Below are 22,500 nucleotides of genomic sequence, written 5' to 3'. Positions count from 1 at the left end.
GGTTTTCAATTTTAAAATCATAAAACTCCGTTTAAGAAGAAAAAATACTTTTAAAAAATTCAACACATATTAGATTTCCCAATATGTGACAAGCACTGTATGTCAAAATCATATCTTAATTTATTCAGTGCCTGATTATAAAATGACTACATCAAATCTGTAATTAAGGTATCTTGAAACTGTAAAACCCTCAATAGCACCCCCCCCCACCACAACCTCTGCGTCCTGCCCCAAACACACACCCATAGGCTTTTACATGTAAGATAAGGCACCCAAAGCTCTGAGCCAGTAATTCATGTCATTTCCATGACACTCTTGCAGCTAAGATCAACTGGAATAGAATTAAACAAATGCTATTCCTGTCTTTATTCAGTCCTTTTGCCCTCAAGTCCTGACCTGCATTCCTTCTTCTAAACACCAAAAATGCTATATCCAGAAATGTAATTCATTTTAAGTATTCTTTATAATAAGCATGAGATATATCTACTTTATCTTAGTGAATAGTTGCACTCCCATAACAAGCAGATTTCTACTCAGTTGAAAGTTTGACTTTAAAAAATTAAAAATATTTTCTATTTACTGGAAAATATCTCAAACTAGACTTAGATGTGTGTCAGATACATAAGCTACATAAAACACAAGTGGAAACCAGTTACACCCATACATAATATACAATTTACTATTTTCATTTTTTGTTGTCTTCTAGAAAACGTTATACAGAAATGAGGAATTAAAAATATATCTTCTAATGGGAAAATATAGAACATCTTCATTAACATTACTTAAACGAGTCAAACATTTTTTTTAAGATTTATTTGAGAGAGACAGAGAGAAAGCCAGGTGGAGAGGGGGAGAGAGAGAGAGAATCCCAAGCAGATACCCCACTGAGCAGGGAGCAGCTCATGACCCTGAGACTGTGACCTGAGCTGAAATCAAGAGTGGAGTGCTCAACCGACTGAGCCAGCCAGGTGTCCCCAAACATGTTTTGAAGATTTGTAGCATAAAATATTCCAAGAAAACTAAATTTTGTAATTTGTCTAAGTTCCTTTAGAAGGTAATTTATTTCTAGAAATTAAAATAAAAAATAGCATGTTCACTTTGAGAATCTAAAAAGGAGGAAGATACAGTGAATAAAATTTTAAAGAAGGCATTTAACCACTTTTATAATCATAGTCTTACAATTTGCAAAGAAGTTCAAAAGAACATATAGTAATGTTTTCAAATTCATGTGTTGAAAACTCAAAAGTGTAAAATAGGGAATGGTTTCTCAAAATATTGTATTTGTGCAAATTTAGATGTAAGTGGAGTTAATAAAAAGCTTACATTAACTATTTCCTTTAAAAGTTAACTTCAAAAAGAATAAGTATATGAATATTCCTTTAGAAGTAGTTGAGGGAACTAAAATACCTGTAAAGATCCCTAACTGTACCCATACTGATTTTCTCCTACCCCTTTCTTCTACCCCTCATTCATAGTAGATGATAAAATACAAAATTAAATTACTCCATTCTTCATCTGACCTTGATCATATCCAGAGCTATTTATCTAAACCTAAGCCTTCTGTAGAAAATCAGTGGCCAAATCCTAAAGGTTTCCCTTTACCTCACTGCAGAATTTCCCCAGGCTCCATGCTTGTCTGTGAGAATGTTGATAATTTTCTGGATTAGCTGAGTTGCTGTCACATGGTCTCGATATTTAGCTGCTCTTATCAAATGATCACACATCTTCTCATCTTCTCGTTTGTCTGCTGAATATTGGGCACACAGTGACTTGGATAGGAAAAAAGAAACATCTATTAATACTATAAAAATATGAGAAAAAACTACAACACACCATGAAATAATCTCTAACAGGAATTGAACTAACCAAAACTTTAAAATTATTTTTATATCCCTCATTAACTGAACTGACTGAGATTTAGTGATCTACTACCTCAGTTTAACAATTCTGCAAGAATTTATTTCTCTGAATTCATTCATAAGACCCACACTCAGAAGTAGTTTTTAAGCAGACCTAAATAAATGGAAGAAGCCAATCATGTGAAGATGCAGGGGTCCACATGACAAGTAGCAAGAAGCGGACTACAAAGCAGTCCAGGCAAAGTGACTTAGAGTAAGAATGTCCTAAAACAAGAAGGATTATAATCATACACACATTGACAAACTGGCTCAGGGAAAGGCACTCAGGAAGAATGTTTATACCTTCAACATTACCTACTATATCCATAATCTGCTTTGTCTAACCTCACCTGATAAGAGGAAATTAAAATTATTGATGAAAATTAGATAATTACTGGCTTCTATACTGCCCCAACACCATATACATTCATATTAAACAGTATTAAAAATAGCAAAAAAAAAAATCATTGAATAGCCCATTTTTTCTTTTATTGATATTACACAAATTTAACTATCAAATTTACTTTGTAAACATTTGGTAAGTCATTAAACTTTGCTTGAAAAGGCATAATTCTAAACAGACGAGTCCAAAGTAAGCTAAATAGTAAAATGGCTTAAAGTGTTCTTTAATGGATCCTCCTTTACAATTTAAACAGTAACTTTTCATATCTGACATAAAATCTATAGATATAAATCACATTAAAGGGCTATTCTTTCCCGATTATCAATCTCTGTCTCATTGTGGAACATTAGAGTCACATTCTGACCTTAAAACATGATAAAAGGAAACCAAACAAGAATGTTTTGTAAAGATATAATAAACCTGTATCTATTTTTTAAAATATCTTTAAAATGTAATTTGAACACGTTCTTATTAAAAACCAATAATATATTCTATGTATGACATATCATTCAAAGTGAACAAGAGATAAAGAATATTTGCTTAAAGATCAAATGCATGTTACTTATTGGTGGAGTATATATTTGCAATATGTGTATGTGCGCTTGTGGTTGAAGGTTGAGTGGAGGTACCCCAAGAAACCCTACTCACCTATCAATAAAATCAAGGGCCAGGTCTAATATTTTCACTCAGCTTTACTTTACATCAACTTTTCTGTTTTCCTATTTTAAGCAACACATAAACTAGGTGACATCACAACAATGACCACAAAAATATTTGAATCTTAACAAAAATACCTGAATCTAAAAAGAAAAGAAGTAGACATCTTGGGAACTAACAACTCAAATACATTTGATTATTGCTAAAGAAATTTAAGACTTATTACCATAGAATTAATAAATATAAGACAAACCTACATCTTTTTTTTTTAAGATTATTTATTTATTTATTTATTTGAGAGAGAGAGAATGAGAGACAGAGAGCATGAGAGGGAGGAGGGTCAGAGGGAGAAGCAGACTCCCTGCCGAGCAGGGAGCCTGATGCGGGACTCGATCCCGGGACTCCAGGATCATGACCTGAGCCGAAGGCAGTCGCTTAACCAACTGAGCCACCCAGGCACCTGACAAACCTACATCTTAAAAGAAATTCACTTACTTGCAGATAAAGTGATAACTGAAGACAAACAATTTAGACTGGTCATTTATAATTCAAGTGACTATTCCAGCTCTTTAAATGTAAATGAAGACATAAAAACAGTATCATATTTGGTGGTCTTTCCTTCCAGATGCTGTATCTCTACCTAACTTTATTATTTGTCCTTTGCATGAAAGCTCAGAGGAGTGAACTTAAAGTGAAGGAGATTCCTCAAGTATCCTCCTGTCATCGCTCCCTTCTTGATGGTCAACCTTTTTCCTTTATTATTCCTCATTATGAAATGCTGGCATTTCCTTAAGGCTTTGCCAAATGTCCCCTGGCAATATCATTCACTCCCACATTATCTCCTATTATCAATTTAGATCTATCTTTCAAATTTTTCATATCTGCCACAGCTGTTACCCTGAACTCTGGGCCCATATTTCTATCTGTAGGATAATCTCCAATTATCCAATAAGTACCTAAAATTCAAAATGTACAGAACTGTAATTACCATCTTTATCCCAGCTATTATACATCTGTCATTTGTGACCTCTCAATTTTCACTCTCTTCATATCTCATCATACCATTTCAGCAAAACTCAGTTACCTCTTAACACTTATCACTCTTATCACTGCCCTAAAACAGATCATTATTAGTTCACAATTCAGTTCTTGAAATAATCTTATAACTGCCCTCTTACAAACAGTCCTAGAATTACTTCAAGAAGAATTTCTTTTGGCATTGCACAGATACATTTATATAGCCTACACTTTAAAAAGTACGTGATTATCTAAAATAATGAACAATTAGGACGAAATTTTACTAGCTAAGACCTTGTGTCCCTCTATAATTCAGCAATGTGGTATATTATCTTTCAATATGTCTGCCTATGAATCCTACATGCCAGACACACTCAGATTTTATGCTATTCCCCAAATATCTATCCTTGAGACATTTTCAAGACTTAGGAAATACATCTCTCCTATAGCCTTTGTATGTGAAACAAATTTAAAGATGTCTATTGAGAAGGTAAGATAGAAATTTGAAGGACAAACTACGATAGAAGAGAAAGTTATTGAGAAAGTTAGAAATACAGAGGTCCTCTTGATTCTTTAGCAGAATATATAGACTGAAAAAAATATCTGAAAAGTTCTAAAATAATTGAAAATTAAGCAGTTCAACTCCAAATAACTTATGGATCAAAGATGAAAGCACAAGGAAAATCAGAAAAATTTGTGCCAACTGGATGAGACAAATTTAAACAAAAATGTGTATCTTCACATGTTATATTATAAAATATTAAATATTTAAGGAAGAAATAATACAAACCTTAAACTCTTTTCACGTGATAGAAGCTAAGGAATACAATGCAATTTACATTACAGGAATAGAAAACTAGAAACTAATATAATTTGGATACATAAACACAAAATCCATAACAAAACATTAGCATTCAGCTATACACAAAATAAAGTATACATCATGATGAAAAGTTTATCCATGGAATGCAAGGTTGATTTAATATTTGAATATCAATCACTCTAAGTCATCATATAACAAAAAAAGGATAAAAACATATAACCTCAATAGTTTTTTTTTTAAAGCATTTTACAACACTCAGAAGCATTTTGTGATTTAAAAAAAACAAAAAGACACTCCACAAACTAGTAACAGAAAGAGACTTTTTAAGGGAAGCATATCTATGAAAATCATTTAATTAAAATTGGGGATAAAACAAGTATGTCCTCTCTCTCATGACTTCCATTCAATATTGTAACAGGGTCCTAAACAGTTCAAAAAAGAGATAAAAAGAAATAAAAAGACAGTTTAGAAAAGAAGAAATAACACACTATTTATTTGTAGATATGTTCATGTATGTAATACTCCTAAAGGTTCTGAAAAAACTACCAAAACTTGTAAGTTGACAAGTTTCTTGGCTACAAGGTCAATATATTAAAAATTAATTGTATGTCTAAATACTGACACTAACCAACTGGAAAATGAAAATAATACTCTTTACAATAGCATTAAAATATAAAATAAATTTAAAAATATACAAAGCTATACAATGAAACTTTTATAAAACACTGCTAACAGAAATTAAAACTAAGTAAGTGGAGAAATAGACAATGTTTACAGATTTTATTTTAATTTTTTTTTTCAAGATTTTATTTATTCATTCAAGACACAGAGGGAGAGAGAGAGAGAGCACGAGCAGGGGGAGAGGCAGAGGGAGAAGCAGGCTCCCCACTGAGCCAGGAGCTGGACATGGGGCTCAATCCCAGGACCCTGGGATCATGACCCGAGCCGAAGGCAGAGGCTTAACCATCTGAGCCACCCAGGCGCCCCTGTTTACAGATTTTAAAACTCCATATTATCAGAATACCTACTCTCTTCAAATTGATTTTATAGATCTATAAAATCTATTTTGTCTATTTCTCCACTTAGTTTTCTTTAATTTCTGTTAGCAGTGTTTTATAAAAGTTTCATTGTATAGCTTTGTATATTTTTAAATTTATTTTATATTTTAATGCTATTGTAAATAGTATTATTTTCATATTCAACACAATCTTAATTAAAAAGTTAGCAGCCTTGGGGTGCCTGCATGGCTCAGTTAGTTAAGCATCTGACTCTTGATCTCAGCTCAGATCTTGATCTCAGGGTTGTGAGTTCAAGCCCTGTGCTGGGCTCCACGCGTGGAGCCCCCTTAAAAAAAAATAAATAAAAAGTAAAAATAAAAAATTAGCAGCCTTTCTTATGGATATTGACAAGCTGATTCTCAAGCATATATATATATATATATATATATGTATGTATATAACAAAACAATGACAAAACAGTTTTACGTAAGAAAAAGAAAACTGCAGAATTTAATTGTTTGAATAATGTTATAAAATCTGAAAATGAGAAGAGTTTGAGTTGTTAAATGAAGAAAGAATATCTTTTCGACAACTGGTACTAAAACATCTGGCCACTCACAGGGGAAAAAAAAGAAAGAAACTTGTCTTCCCTTCATACCATAAACAAAATGTTTGATTCAAAATGAACCAAAGATCTAGATATAAAAACTGTAACACTTCTAGAAGAAAACATAGCAGAAAATATTATGACCCTGGGGTAGGCAGAAAATTCTTACATTAAAATTCTTAGACATAAAAGGAACCATAAAAGAAATTCATAACCATAAAGAAACTGATATATTAAACTATACCAAAGTTTATAAAATCTTCTTTAAAAGGTACCATTTAGAAAATGAAAAGATAAGCCACAAATTGGGACAAAATATTCACCATACGTCTAACAATTTTCCTATAAGATACAGAACTCTCATGAATTAATAAGGCAAACAAACCAATTTAAAATAATGGGCAAAGACCACCTTCTCAGCGCAGTGGGCAGCGCGTCAGTCCCATAAAAAAATGGGCAAAGGATTTGAACAGACACTTCACAAAAGATATACAAATGACTAATAAGTACATGAGAAGATACTTAGTTAACAGGAAATTCAAATAAAGACCACAATAAACTATCACTATATACCCAGTAGAAGGGCTAAACTTTAAAAGATAGACAATATCAAATATTGGCAATAATGTGGAGCAAATGGAATTCTCATTACTACCCAGCTGGTTAGAGTGTAAAATCTACAACTACTTTAGAAAATAGTTTGGCAGTTTCTTTTAAGTTTAAAAATATACTTACAACAGCACCTAGCAATTCCACTCCTCAGAATGAAGAACATATTTTCACAAAACTATATTGCATGAAAATTCCCATAGTGCTTTAAGAGCCAAACACTGGAAATGACCCAATATCCACCTATACATGAATGGATAAAGTATTAATACTACTCAGTAATAAAAAGAAACAAATGAGTGATATACACAATGTGGATGAATATCAAAAACTGTACGGTGACCAAAAGAATCCAGACATCAGAGTACCTACTATATAACTCCACTTATATGAAGTTGTATAGTATGCAAAACCATCTCAATAAAACCAGATGAGCAGTTGTCAGGGGTTGGGTGTATATATGTGAAGAGGAACTGACCACAATGAATCACAAGGGAATTCTCTGAGATGACCAAAATTTTCTGTAACTTGACTATGACAGTTACGTAAGTGTATACACCTGTCAAATATCATTAAACTATATGTCTAAAAGGGATGTGTTTTATTATACACATACTATATTTTAATAAAGTTTATTTAAGAAGTTTTTAAAAAATGAATAGGCAAGGTACTGACAGGGAAGAAAGTAATTAAAATATTCATATCAAAAAAATCTACTCATATACCAAATAGGTAAATATCCTCCACAAACCATTAAAAAAAAACAGATAACCAATAAGAAACTGGATAAGAGACAAACAAGTACTGCAAAAAAAAACTTAAAAATATATATATATAACAAGCAGGAGAAAAGATATACAGCTTCATTTGTAAATAAAATTCAAATAAAAACACAATGAGGTTACCACTACACAACTACTAGAATATTAATTAATAAAAAGCATTGATCAATTTTTTATTACAACGTGGAGTATGGGAACAGCTATGCTCGGATACTGGGAATGATACACACCTTTGCAAGACACTATGGCAATATCTATTAAAATTGAAAAGATAAATACTTTAGAGTCAAGTAAGCCTACCCTACAGAAATGCATAAGCATGTACACCAAAAGACTTGTAACTTGACAAAACCACACTATTCATAATAGTTAAAAACTGGAAACAACCTAATTACCTATCAGCAGTAGAAAGATTATGAAAAACTATCATCTATTCATGTAATAGTATGGCATACAGCACTGAAAATGAAAGAGGAAAATATCACAAATTGAACAAATTTCACAAAAATAATGTTGAACTAATAATGCCAGATCAAAACACATACTTTATGATTCCATTTATATAAAGCTCAAAACTGCTAAAGAAATTATAATAATAAATGAAACACATTTAAGTATTGAATGGAAAAACAAAAGCAAATAAGTCATTCCATAAAAATCAGAACAATATTTAGCTTATAGGCAAAAAGGGGTTATGACTGGATAGACACACATAAAGGGCTTCTCAGAACCACTTTCAGTATCAAGAAAAGGAAGTAAATTAATAATGTTAAATGCACAGTTTCTAGAGTTAAGTTTCAGTATGCTTTATGAGAAACATTATAAAGCAAATTTTCATTAAGTCTGCATATTATTGTGAAATTTAAAAAAATGCCAGTTAAAAAGTTCCAAGGCTGAACTCTTAAAAATATTATATAAGCCTTTAATATTAATTAAACAATTGAAGTGTACTGGTTTTACAAGTTTTGTATTTTAAACTTTTTTTTAAAGAAACATGTACTTGTTTCTAAAAATAAAAAAGTAATGACATATGAAATAAAAAGAAAGTTCTCCCTTCTACCTCCTCCCTGGCTGGCTAGTTGTTTTCTACAGGGGTAATCACTATTTTTTTTTTTTTAAGATTTTATTTATTCGACAGAGAGAGACACAGTGAGAGAGGGAACACAAGCAGAGGGAGTGGGGTAGGGAGAAGCAGGCTTCCTGTGAAGCAGGGAGCCCGATGTGGGGCTCGATCCCAGGACCCTGGGATCATAACCTGAGCCAAAGGCAGACGCTTAATGACTGAGCCACCCAAGCGCCCTGGTAATCACTATTAATAAGATATAGTTCCCATATAAATGGACTCAAACTATAAATCATTCCATGTCAGGAGATCCAGTTCTACCTTCTTTCGTTCTCATGGCTACACATAGGGTATTATATTTTTATTTAACTAAACATACCTTCTGGTAAACACATTTAAGTGTACTACCTTAATTCTCAATTTGCCTCAAAATCTCTTACACTACCAATTACTTATCTCGTTGGAAACCAGGTAAAAGGGAAATCACGTAAGGGATAAGTAAAGAAGCTTTTCAATATTTGACTTTTGGAGGTCTTTGTACTGAGTTAATCCCTTAACTCAGATTTAAAGTCTAATGGTTAAAAAAAAAAAAAAAGTTATCCACAGGAATCTTACAAAGACTCCTGAAAAAGACTTAGAAAAATGAATGCTTAAAAACCTCAACAGCAAACGAAAGTCAACCAATGACAATGTGTGACAGCCACCTTTAATTCTGAAGTGATTCCTCTGTCATCCAACGCCTCAAAGTATTGATTTCTCTCAGCATGAAAAAGCCTAAGCCAATGAAACAGATACAGCATCATCCCCCCCGATAATAGCATTCAAGGTTAAAACAGGCAGAACACTTATCAAAGTATCTCTACGATTTCTTATTGTTTTAGTGGACTGGATAAAATGTGTTGGGTTCTTATCTCCACAAACTGCAGTCTTCAAACAATATTTTAAAATAATTTGGAGATTAATATAGGTTTTAATTTTTTATTTTAGACTTCTGATAATAAAAACTTGTTTTAAAATGCTTTTACAACACATTTGTAAAAGCAAGTCAACACTAAGAGGGCTACAGTTTCCACTTATGTTTCAAATCCACACATAGTATTGTTTTTATTCAATTATTTTATTTCATTACTTCATTAGAGTTATTCATAATAAAAAAAATCACAAAATTTTTAGGTAAATAACAAAACACCTTCCAAATAGACAAACTAATTTCATATAATGCCTGCATATATCATATACCAGTAAGTAAATAAAGTAAAATGTGGTTATTATCTGTGATCAATAAAATTAACATGGAATTTAAACAGGATTAAACCCAAGTAATTATGTTTTTGAAAATCATAATATGAGAAATATATCATCACAAAAAATTATATAATTATAAACACATACACACATGGAGAAAAATTAAGAGTTTCAATGTCTTTTTGCTAATCTGCACAAGAGCTAGATGATGTTAAGCAAGTTCTATCACCTTTTAACTCAACATAATTACCTAATCAAATTTTTTTAAGCATACAAAACTAGGGTCTCTTGCTTATAATTACACTAATATAATTAAATACACTACTACAAATAGGTAAGACTTACACTTAAATTTCAAGTTAAAGTATTTTAAGAACAAACATGAAAAAACCAAAAAGACAAAAAAATGATTCATTCTGGTAAATTACATAATTAACACTGTGGTTTAGAACACAGATTCTAGAGTCAGACAACTTGAATTTAAGTCCTGGCTCTGATATATTCATGCTTAGTCAAGTTATTTAAACCCTTGTGCCTCAGTCTCCTCATATAAAAAAAAGGATATAACATGATATGTTTTGGGGAAGGATCAAATAAGAATAGACATGAAACAATCAGAACTTGCCAGGCATATAGTAAGTAACACCTAACATTTATTATAGGCTTAGTCATGAAGTGAACAAATTACACAGCAAACAGTCCCTTTCTTCCAGTAGCTCATTGTAGCTGAGAAACAAGGGATTAAAAATAATTACAATATGAGAAAACTGCTAAGAGAAGTATATATAGTATATTTGGGAGGAGCAAGAAAGAACTATTTAGAATCTGAGAGTTTTACAGAGAAATGAAAGCCTAAGTAACAGGGCTTAAGATAGAAAATATAAAACACAGCAAAATAAAGAGGCAATGAAAATAAGAGAACAAGCTCAAATAAATACCTTTTTATTTTTTAAAAGATTTATTTATTTGAGAGAGAGAAAGTGGGCAAGTGGGGACAGGGGGAGGGGCAGAGGGAGGAGAGAGAATCTCAAGCGGACTTGCCACCTAGTGTGGAACCCAATATGAGCTCAATCTTATGACCACGAGAGATCATGACCTGAGCCAAAACCAAGAGTCTGATGCTCGACTGAGCCACCAGGGCACCCCAATAAATAACTTTTTAAAAAGAATAAAAGAATAAGACACGTAATTAACACAGCCCTCTCTTTTTAAATCTCCTAATATACACTTGCTTATATTTTCCTTGTGCAATATTGTAATTCGTAAGACATGTATATCTGGTCATTCAGATGACCACAATACATATTTGGTCTTCATCCATATCTCCTGGCTTACAGCTCCCAAAATCCCTGGAATTTCTTAAGTGTTGAGAGTTATAAAGGTGTCTTTTGTTACGTTAATGAGGTGACTTCTGGACCCCCACCGAAGGGTGGGGACTGACTGCCAGGAAGACCAACCACGTGATTAAAGGGTTGGCAATTTGCAGTTCCCACCCCTCCCGTGACTTCTTGGAAGTGGAAAGGGGATGAAGATTGAATCAGCCAATGGCCAATAACTTAGACAAACATGATTATAAAATGAAGCCTCCATACAAACCCAAAAGTACAGCTTTTTGGTCTCTTTTGGAGAGCTTCTAAGCTTGAGGAGCCAGATGGCTTCCACAAGTCACCACGCCAAGCCCCAACCTTCACAAGCACTGAAGCTGCTCTGTTCAGGAACTCACCCTATGTATCTCTTCATCTGGCTGTTGATTCATATCCTTTATCATCTCCTTTAATAAACTGGTAAACATATGTAAGTGTTTCCCTACGTTCTGTGAGCCACTCTAGCAAATTAATCAAACCTAAAAAGGGGCCATTTGGAACCTCCAATATGTAGTCAGTCAGAAGCACAGGTAACAGCCTGGGGTTTGGATCTGAAGTAGAGAGTGGGAAGCAGTCTTATATAACTGAACCCTTAACCTGTGGAATCTAATGTTATTTCTGGGTACTCAGTGTCATGTCAGATCTGAGTTGAGTTCTTGGACACCCTCATATCTGATAATTGCTTCTTGCTGGGGGGGGTGGACCCCCCACTTCCACTTTAGAATTGGGTTTAGGAACCCTAAAAGAGCTTGGGTGCCTATATATTTTTCCTATTTCCTTCAAAAGAAAAATTTCCCCAAAGGTTTATATAAATCATTTAACACATAGTTAACTATATCACTTAGTTGAATACTGTTAGACTGCTATAAGCTTTTATTCAAATGTATTGCTAACACAGACTAATTCAAAATGACACAACTGAGTAAGAACTGGCTTTTAGGTACTGTTCTCAACCTATCTACAGTAGAGAACCAGTTTTTATTTTTACTTTTATTTTAAAAAATGACACTTTAAAAAATATTCTGACAAAGCCAGACATTCAAGCTATAAAAGTTCCTTAATACTTATTCAATTTCTGTACTTATCTCTTTGTGGACTAGTTATATAAAGTTTGCTCAGCACACGACATCTAAGTAGCACTGTTATAATAGATGAATAGAAGGAAACTATTTTCATCAACTCAAGTACCGCCATCTTCCTTTCCATGATAAAATAACTGATCAGAGCTTTACTTTGCACACTAATAACCCAGAAATAACAAAAGCCAAAATTCTAATTTCATGTGAGCAACTTTTAAGTGATAAGTGTATAAAATACACAATGAAGACTTTTAAGTTAGCTACTTTCTTCTCCATCTTTAAATTTACTAAGAAAAGGCAATTTTTACACTAACACATGATTTGGTCAACGGTTAAGACCAGCAGGACATATTATAAATTGAAAGCTTAAACAGAGACTTGATGTATTCATAAAAATATATTCAGATCTTTTCTTATAAGAGATTTTTCAATAGCATTAAGAGGTCTAGTCTTCTATCAAGAATATATTTTACATTATTGGAATATATTGGAAGTTACGAAGAAAAATATTTTTCATTTTGGATTTAAACTGATCAGTGCTGCTCACAGTTATGAGTTCAATTTTACCTATGTTACAGTTCCTTTGCTTTTTTCTAGCTTCCCACCTTTAATGGACTGCCCAGCAATATGGCTCTGTTTTTCAAAAGTTAGAGAAGCATTATTTAAGATTTTCAACCCACAGCAGACACACTGCCTTAAAGTAGCCTTCCTCTGCCCCCAAAATGACAACTCCTTTAGTTTCACAAATTACTCTGAAATATAAGATTTTTAAATATGTATGTGTGTATACTTACACCCTCTATAGGTATGCATATGGTCTGTACAAAACTTTCCCACAGAAAACGTTGTGACCCTAGCTATTTAATCTGGCTGTTATCAAGAAACTGAAATAGAAAATGAGACAAGCTAAAACACATCTTGAAAAAAATCTCTAAAAGTAGTGCATTTCAGACTGAATCGACACCAGACTTTGGAAATATTCTGAGAAATGTGATTGCATAGTTCAGGTATAGAACATATGCCAGAATATATATGATAAACTGGGTTGGGCTTCTCCCTTAAGGAATGTGATGGTCACATGATCAATTAACCTGGGGCAAGAAAAAAGGAGAACCACAGAATGAAGAACAACCAATATTCTCGTCTCTCCAAGACTGGAGGCAGGTGGGCCTGTATTTTAAGAAGAAGGAATACGGTCAAAGGAGGAAGAGTTGAATCAGCGCCTTGCAAGATGGCGAAGGGACAAGGCTAGAGAAACAGATCAAGAAAGGGTCAAGAGAAAACATCCTAGGCAGGAGCATGGCCTGTGAATTCTAGGAGATACAGTATCTATTACTGAGTTTTATTTTCCTTTTCTGCACTGTGGTATCCTCCGTCACTGCTAAGCTTATAAATGAGAAAGGAAAAGTCTATGTCCATATATTGAGCAAAAGGATAAGAAAACAGCAGCTAATTCCTAGAATAGCCACTTGTATGATAATAAGAGGTAACCTTCAGGACTCTAACAGAGAAGTAGCCTGGATCAAGGCCTTATGGCAGAGATGACAGTTCCAGATGAACTGTGGGACATTTAAGCATTCCTTGGATATTCCCAGAGATTACTTAGAATAGAAAAATGCTCTACCTTTGATACTGACAACACTAGCTATGTTGTTGAACACTTGTAGGCACTTTACATTTATCAAATCCCATCTACTCATCACAAAATTACTATAGGTAGGCACCATTACTACCCTGATTTTAAGATGAAGCAATGGTGCCTTAGTTCACACAGCAAGTAAATGACAGAGCCAAGGTTAAGGCACTACGTTATCTTATTGGAAAGTGAGAGCTATCTTAACTGCATCATAATCAAATGGTCTCATCGGCCAGTTGCTACAATATAGTGATTTGGACATTTAAAAGGACTATAATTCTCCTTAGTTAATTATGCTAGTATTTTATCACTTTCATGATTATTTATCAAAATTTTTATCTCAGGCAAAGAAAATAATACAAAAGCTACAATTAAAAAATATGTATTGTCAAGACTACCACTTCCCTGTTCCTGTCTTACTGAAGAAATAAAGAGTTTTAGAAAGATGTCCAAAACCATAATGCATATAAAGACCATATCTGAGGTGAGAAATATCATTCTAATGCTTTGCTATTAAGCTATGATGGCTCAAGATACATTAATTAGCCATCTCTTCACAAAATGACAAAACTAATCATGCAAAGGATACCTCAAGAAAGAAATGTGGCAAGACAATGTGGTGCATTAATCACTACTAACATAAAATCATCACAGAAAACAGAATGATATTCTTAGATTCAAGACTGTTGAATCACAGGTCCGTACCTCTGAAACAAATAATACAATATATGTTAAAAAAAAAAAAAGGAGAAGATAGCAGGAGGGGAAGAATGAAGGGGGGGAAATCTGAGGGGGAGACGAACCATGAGAGACTATGGACTCTGAGAAACAAACTGAGGGTTCTAGAGGGGAGGGAAGTGGGAGGATGGGTTAGCCTGGTGATCGGTATTAAAGAGGGCACGTTCTTCATGGAGCACTGGGTGTTATACACAAACAATGAATCATGGAACACTACATCAAAAGCTAATGATGTAATGTATGGTGATTAACATAACAATAAAAATTTTAAAAATCATTTTTAGATTCAAAAAAGTTATCTTTAACTTAGACCATGAGTCTCACACTTTTTAAGATGAGAGGGCCAAATAAAAGCAAAAAAAAAAAAAAGGATAAAGTTAAAAGAAGAAAGATGACAAACAGGAAAGCATAAATAGGAGTTTGAACTAAAAAATACTTTGCATTGCCTCATAATTACAGGTTTACTTTAAAAGTTAGGAAAAAAAAGGGGGTGCCTGGGTGGCACAGTTGGTTAAGTGTCCAACTCTTTTTTATTTTTTTTTAAGATTTTATTTATTTATTATTTATTTATTTGACAGAGAAAGACATAGCAAGAGAGGGAACACAAACAGGGGGAGTTGGAGAGGGAGAAGCAGGCTATCCGCGGAGCAGGGAGCCTGATGCGGGGCTAGATCCCAGGACCCTGGGAACATGACCTGAGCCAAAGCCAGACGCTTAACAACTGAGCCACCCAGGCACCCCAAGTGTCCGACTCTTGATTTCAGCAGAGGTCATGATCTCAGGGTTGTGAGATCGAGCCCCATGTCAAGTTCTGCACTGAGCATGGAGCCTGCTTAAGATTCTCTCTCTCCTTCTCCCTATGCCCCTCCACCCCTGCTTGTGTTCTCTCTCTCTCATTCATTCATAAATAAATAAATAAATAAATAGAAAAAACAGTATCATAGTATTTCATCTGTACTGAATTTCAACCACTAAATGAAAGACAAATGCGGAATTCAATTAAGCAATGGGAATACAAGATAAACTAGACAAATGTGTAAAAAAAAGTTGTAATTCAACCAATTATTAAACAGCTCAGACTTATTTTGTACTCTACCAATTTTACATGCACATGACAACAAATATAGCAAGTCAGTATAAAAGAGCAAAATAAACAGAAGGAACAAATTTAAGGTTTAGTTTCAAAAATCTTCTACAAAAGTGAATGAAAAATGATACAAGTAAATGGAAAGATATACCATGCTCATGGATTCGAAGTATTAATATTGTTAAAATGTGCATACTACTCAAAGCAATTTACAGATTCAATGCATCCTTATCAAAATACTAATAGTATTTTTCACAGAACTAGAACAAAAACACTTAGATTTGTATACAACTAAAAAAAAGACCCTGAATAGCCAAAGAAATGTTGAGAAAAAAAGGAACACAGCTGGAGATATCACAATTCCAGATTTCAAACTATTCTGCAAAGGTATGCCAATCAACATACTATGGCAATGACACAAATGCAGAAACACAAATCAATGAAATAAAACAGAGAGACCAGAAATGAACCCACGTTTATATCACCAGTTCATCTATGATGGAGCCAAGAATATACAATGGAAAAAAAGTCTCTTCAATAGTTGGTTTTGGGAAAACCACAACTACATGCAAAAGAATGAAACTGGAACATTTTCTTACACCATAAAGAAAAACTCAAGACACATTAAAGACTTACACATGAGACTTGAAACCATTAACACTCCTAAAATAAAACATGTGCAGTAAACCCTTGGACATGAGTCTTAGTACTTTTTGGATCTGTCTCCTCAGGCAAGGTCAACAAAAGCAAAAATAAATAATTGGAATTATATCAAAATAAGAAGCTTCTGCACTGAGAAGAAAACCACCAATAAAACAAAAAGGCAACCTACTCAATGGGAGAATATATTTGCAAATGAGGTCCAATAAGGGGTTAATATCTAAAACATAAAGAACTCAAACAACTCAACCCCTAAAAACCAAAGGTGGGTTTAAGTGGACCCACAAAGTTCAAACCCATGTTGTTCAAGGATCAACTGTAAATTTATTTTTAATTAAGTGAATGAAGGAAAATTTCAAGATTACATAGGTGAAACTCCAATAAATAATACTGCTATTTAGTACCCATCTTTGGGGCTGGACTAAACAAATTATAAGCCCCAGATTTGGGGTTATACTTAATGACCTTTAAGGACTCCCATATTACAAAGAATTTAAATATCTGGTCCAATATACTACATAGTTAATTAGTGGCTGAACCAGAACTGAATCCTAGTTCTGACAAATCCCAAATCTGTGTTTTCTATCATACACTGCAGATTATAGTAATAGCTTTATAGTTCACATGTAATTAAATATTTTAAATTAATACCCTAAGTCTCATAAAATAAAAGCTAAAAACTAAAGACCTCTTCAGCAAAAGAAAAAGTTGATCGTAGGATATTTAGAGTGGTTTTTACTTATCAAATCAAAAAGCAAGTCTTAACCCGTGGAAAACTTTACTGTAGTACATATATAACCACCACCATACTGTAAGTTCAGCAAATAATTACCAGAGATTTAAATTCTCTGACTTTATACATCATTAAATGCTAGTAACAAAAACATTGGCAAACTGAATACCCACATGCAAAAGAATGAAACTGTACCCTTATCTTACACCATACATAAAAACACTCGGGCGCCTGGGTGGCTCAGTTGGTTAAGTGACTGCCTTCGGCTCAGGTCATGATCCTGGAGTCCCAGGATCGAGTCCCACATCGGGCTCCCTGCTCGGCAGGGAGTCTGCTTCTCCCTCTGACCCTCCCCCCTCTCATGCTCTCTCTATCTCATTCTCTCTCAAATGAATAAATAAAAATAAAAATAAAAATCTTTAAAAAAAAAAAACAAAAACAAACACTCAAAATGAATTATTTAAACATGAGACTTGAAAGCATAAAACTCCTTGAAGAAAACAGGGGAGAAGCTCTTTGACACTGATCTTGGCAATGGTTTTTCACATTTAACACCAAAAGCACAGGCAACAAAAGCAAAAACAAACAAGTGGGACCACATGAAACTAAAAACTTTCTACAAAGCAAACAATAAACAAAATGAAAAGGCAATCTACAGAATGGGAGAAAATATTTGCAAACCAAATACCCAATAAGGGGTTAATATCCAAACTATATAGGGAACTCATATAACTCAATAGCAAAATAATAACCTGATTTTTATAAATGGGCAAAGGATCTAAATATGCAATCAATCTTCCAAAGAAAATATATAAGTGGCCAATATGTGCATGATAAGACACTCGCTCACCATCAGTAATCAACAGGAAAATGCAAATCAAAACCATGAGATTTCACTTCATACCTGTTAGAATGGCTACCAGCAAGAAGACAAGAGATATCAAGTGTTGGGGAGGATGTGAGGAAAAGGGAACCCTTGTGCACTGCTGGAAATGTAAACTGATTCACCATTATGGAAAACATTATGGAAGTTCCTCAAAAAATTAAAAATGGAACTACCTTATGATCCAGTAATCCCACTTCTTTATATCCAAAAGAAATAAATTACTATCTCTAAAATATATCTGCACTCTCATTTCATTGCAGCATTATTTAAAATAGCCAAGATACTAGAAACATTCTAAGTATCAATTGGCAGATGGATAAACAAAATTATACACACACACACATACATGTACACATATATATATACACATATATAAACATACACACATATACAATGGAATATTATTCAGCCTTAAAAAAAATAAATCCTGTCATTCACGACAACATGGATGAACCTGAAGGACATTATCCTAACTGAAATAAACCAGACACACAATGATAAATACTGCATGATTTCATTTATATGTGGAATCTAAAAACAAAAGTAGAGCTCACAATAATGGAGCAGAATGGTGGTAACCAAAGGCTAGGGGGTGGGGGAAAAGGAAAGATATTAATGAAAGAGTATAAAGTTTAAGTTATGAAATAAGTTCTTGATATCCAACGTAGAGCATGGTGACTATAATTAAAAAGAATGTATTTTGAAAACTTGAAATCTTAAGTTTTCTCACCACACACACACAAAATGGTAACTATGTGAGGTGATGTATATGTTAATTTACTTGACTGTGGTAATCATCTCATAATGTATACATATATCAAAACATCACTGTTATGCACCTTAAATATATACAATATTTATTTGACAACCATATCTCAATAAAACTGGAGAAAAAAAACCTGGAAATCTAATAAGCAATACAAAAGAACATAATTACTCCTTTTTGTTATGCTTCTACTAAAATAGGAACAGACCATTTTATTAATCTAAAATAATCTAGGATCTCACACGAAAAGACTGAATCCTCAGATTTTGCTAGCTGAATATGAAAATTTTCATGAATCTTATATTCTATCATATAGCAGTTGATACTTTCATTCATTTAGCAATTCTTTATTGAACGCTTCCCATGTTCCAAGCCTATACCAGGTATTGAAAATAAAATAAGAAATAGAGCCTATTATAAAGGGGTCAATACCTAATGTTTGTTTCCTTCAGTAGACACAATTCCAAAACTTTTTTTTTTTTTCAAAACATTTTTAATGGCTATAAGTAACTTTCACAAGGTATCTGAGAAGATAACATAATCCAGAATTTTAAAATGTGATATCTATATCAAAGAGAAATAGCAGTGAGAGGGTAGCCTCTATTCCCCATTCATGACTGCTATAAGAGAAGTGATGCATGCAAACCACACAGATCCTTACCCCAAACCACACAGACATTCTCAAGCCAGAATCTGTAAACCTCCCCAAATTACATATAAAATTTTATGGTTATATTTGTTTGAATTTCTCAAGGTCAGGTTCTCAAAAAAGTCCATAACCAAATAAAAATGTAAGAAGTACTGACTCAAAATAACACCTTGCATATTATAATCCCATTTTTGGTTAAATATATCTGATATGTGAAATATATATACAAAAAAATAAATATAAAGTATACATTAACAGTAGAAAGGCTAAAAAGTTATGTGCCAAACCATTATCTTGGCAGGCATGGTAAGGAGAAAGATACTGAAGAATTTTTTTTTTATTTACATTACTGTTTTCATTACATTGTCTCTTCTGTTCTTTGCCCCCCACCTTTTATTGACACACACATTTTCCAGGGTAATTTTTTTGAGTTTAAAAAAATAGAGCCATTGATCTAAATGAAATTTTTTTGTAAATCAGGGTTTCTCCATTTAACTTTCTGGGATGTACTTGAATTCTACTTTTAAAAGACACTTTTTTATTTTTTATTTTCATAATAATCTAAGCAAACTAACAAAAATAGATTTGGGGTTGTCTGGATTATAGATATGTAGAAGTGCTTATAGCTTTTACACAACTACAACCCAATTAATCAAAAATTAAAGCAGCACCACAAAAAAAATCAATGAATTTATATTATTTATGATTGCTTAAAGTGAGAGTATAACCTCCAATGAACTGATAGGTCTTAGACTACCATAATGTTAAAATAGCATCAATCCATGAAAATTATTATATGCAGCTGATTTTACCAATTATAATGGCAAAACTTCTTTCATAATGATAATATTTACTGAAAGGCATCTTAGTATTTCAATATTGACTTAATATATAGAACTAATTCTATATTGTGAAAATGGCTTGCTGCAGAACACTAACGCAATAATTGAAATACTACTAGTTACACGAAAAAAAAAGATGAATTCACATGTAGTGATATATTATGTACTGTATTTAATGAAAATTTGACATAAGTTTAAAAACCAAAAAATGAAAGGAGAGTATGACATCAACTTTTTATTCCCCCAAATGTCCCTTCTTTTTTTTTTTCCTGGATCCATGCTATTTATTTTTTATTTTATTTTATTATGTTATGTTAATCACCATACATTACATCATTAGTTTTTGATGTAGTGTTCCATGATTCATTGTTTGCGTATAACACCCAGTGCTCCATGCAGTACATGCCCTCTTTAATATCCATCACCAGGCTAACCCATCCCCCCACCCCCCCCCAGAACCCTCAGTTTGTTTCTCAGAGTCCATAGTCTCTCATGGTTCGTCTCCCCCTCCGATTTCCCCCCCTTCATTTTTCCCTTCCTACTATCTTCTTTTTTTTTTTTTTAACATATAATGTATTATTTGTTTCAGAGGTACAGGTCTGTGATTCAACAGTCTTAAATAATTCACAGCGCTCACCATAGCACATACCCTCTCCAATGTCCCTTCTTCAACAGTACCAGAACCTCATGATTTTTACCAAGGTCTTTAACCATCTAGAATTAAGAGTACATTTACAACTTCTGTACTATTTTACCACTGTTTAAAACTAATAAAGGGATTAGAAGACAAAGTAATATATGTATGTTTTAGACAAAATGAATATTAGGAAGACACCTAGGTAGAGAAATACAGCAAATTTTTGGAAATGTAAAATGGCAGTTGAGGTCTACAGTATAGTAATTACACCAAAATTCTACCAAATGTTTAAAAAGCAGACAATTCCACTTCTACTAGCACTGAAGTTGAGCATACAAAAACACATAAAATTTCTAATTCTTTCTATGAGTCAGGTATAATACTGATATCAAAACCTGCCAAATATCTGAGACTGACTGGAAAGTTAAAAACAAACACAACCCAATTTACCTTATGAACAGAATGCAAAAATCACAAATAAAACATTAGCAAACACAATCTGGCAGCACATTAAAGGAAAAAACTTATGAGCACACCGGACTGGCATAATATTGACATACCTAATATATTTTAAAGCATACTATCAACTCTACTGCTCCACTTGATAAAACTGAATAAAATTCCTTATTAAAAAGGAAAAAAAATCAACAAAACAGAACAAAACTAGTAATTCATTAAGATGATATACTATATCTACTTTAGCTCAGACTGTATCATAATTACTGGGAAAACACTGAAACATCTCTACTAAAATCAGGAACTAGAAAAAGATGTCCACTATTATTTTTTTAACATTACACTGTTGATCTCACTTATATGTAGAATATAAAAACAAAAAAAGTTTAACTCACAGTAATAGAGAGTAGAATGCTTAAACACAAAATAAAATATCAGCAAACAGAAACTAGCAACTAATAATAATTACTGTGAATCAATAATAATTGAATAAGCCAATTCAATTATGTAAGAAAAAGCAATTAGAAGAATAAAAGTTGGAAATAAGAAAAACTGTCAATATCTGCAAAAGATATCACTGCATACCTGAAATGCCCGAGAATTAAACGAAAATAATTTTTTGAATCTAATGTCAGATGAACAAGACTAGTCATAGCAATTCTAAAAAAAATTTTGAAGTCAATGACAGCAAGAAGGAGCATGGCCCTACAAGTATTAAAACACACTATAAAGCCTCAACAATTTAATAAGTTTGACACCAATACACGAAATCACAGACGTAACAAGAGGGAAAAAATAAAACATCAAGATGCCTAAAATGCCTAAAAATATACAGGCATTTAATATATGGTAACAGTGGCATCTC

At 33.0% G+C, this 22,500-nt stretch overlaps 1 protein-coding gene across 4 annotated transcripts in view; it reads right to left on the bottom strand.

The window, feature by feature from the left end:
* The window catches only part of LRBA (LPS responsive beige-like anchor protein), a 762,450-nt gene that overhangs the window by 378,286 nt on the left and 361,664 nt on the right, over positions 1-22,500 (bottom strand). For all 4 annotated transcript variants that reach the window (XM_044912877.1, XM_044912874.1, XM_044912875.1 and 1 more), the window contains exon 36: positions 1,603-1,769. In XM_044912877.1, the coding sequence (XP_044768812.1) occupies positions 1,603-1,769 (167 nt within the window). The remainder of the gene's footprint in view (positions 1-1,602; positions 1,770-22,500) is intronic.

The sequence above is a fragment of the Neomonachus schauinslandi genome, chromosome 2 (genome assembly GCF_002201575.2).
Source record: "Neomonachus schauinslandi chromosome 2, ASM220157v2, whole genome shotgun sequence".
Taxonomy (NCBI): Eukaryota; Metazoa; Chordata; class Mammalia; order Carnivora; family Phocidae; genus Neomonachus; species Neomonachus schauinslandi.
The sequence above is the reverse complement of the archived record's forward strand: the minus strand, read 5'-3'. Positions and strand labels throughout refer to the sequence as shown.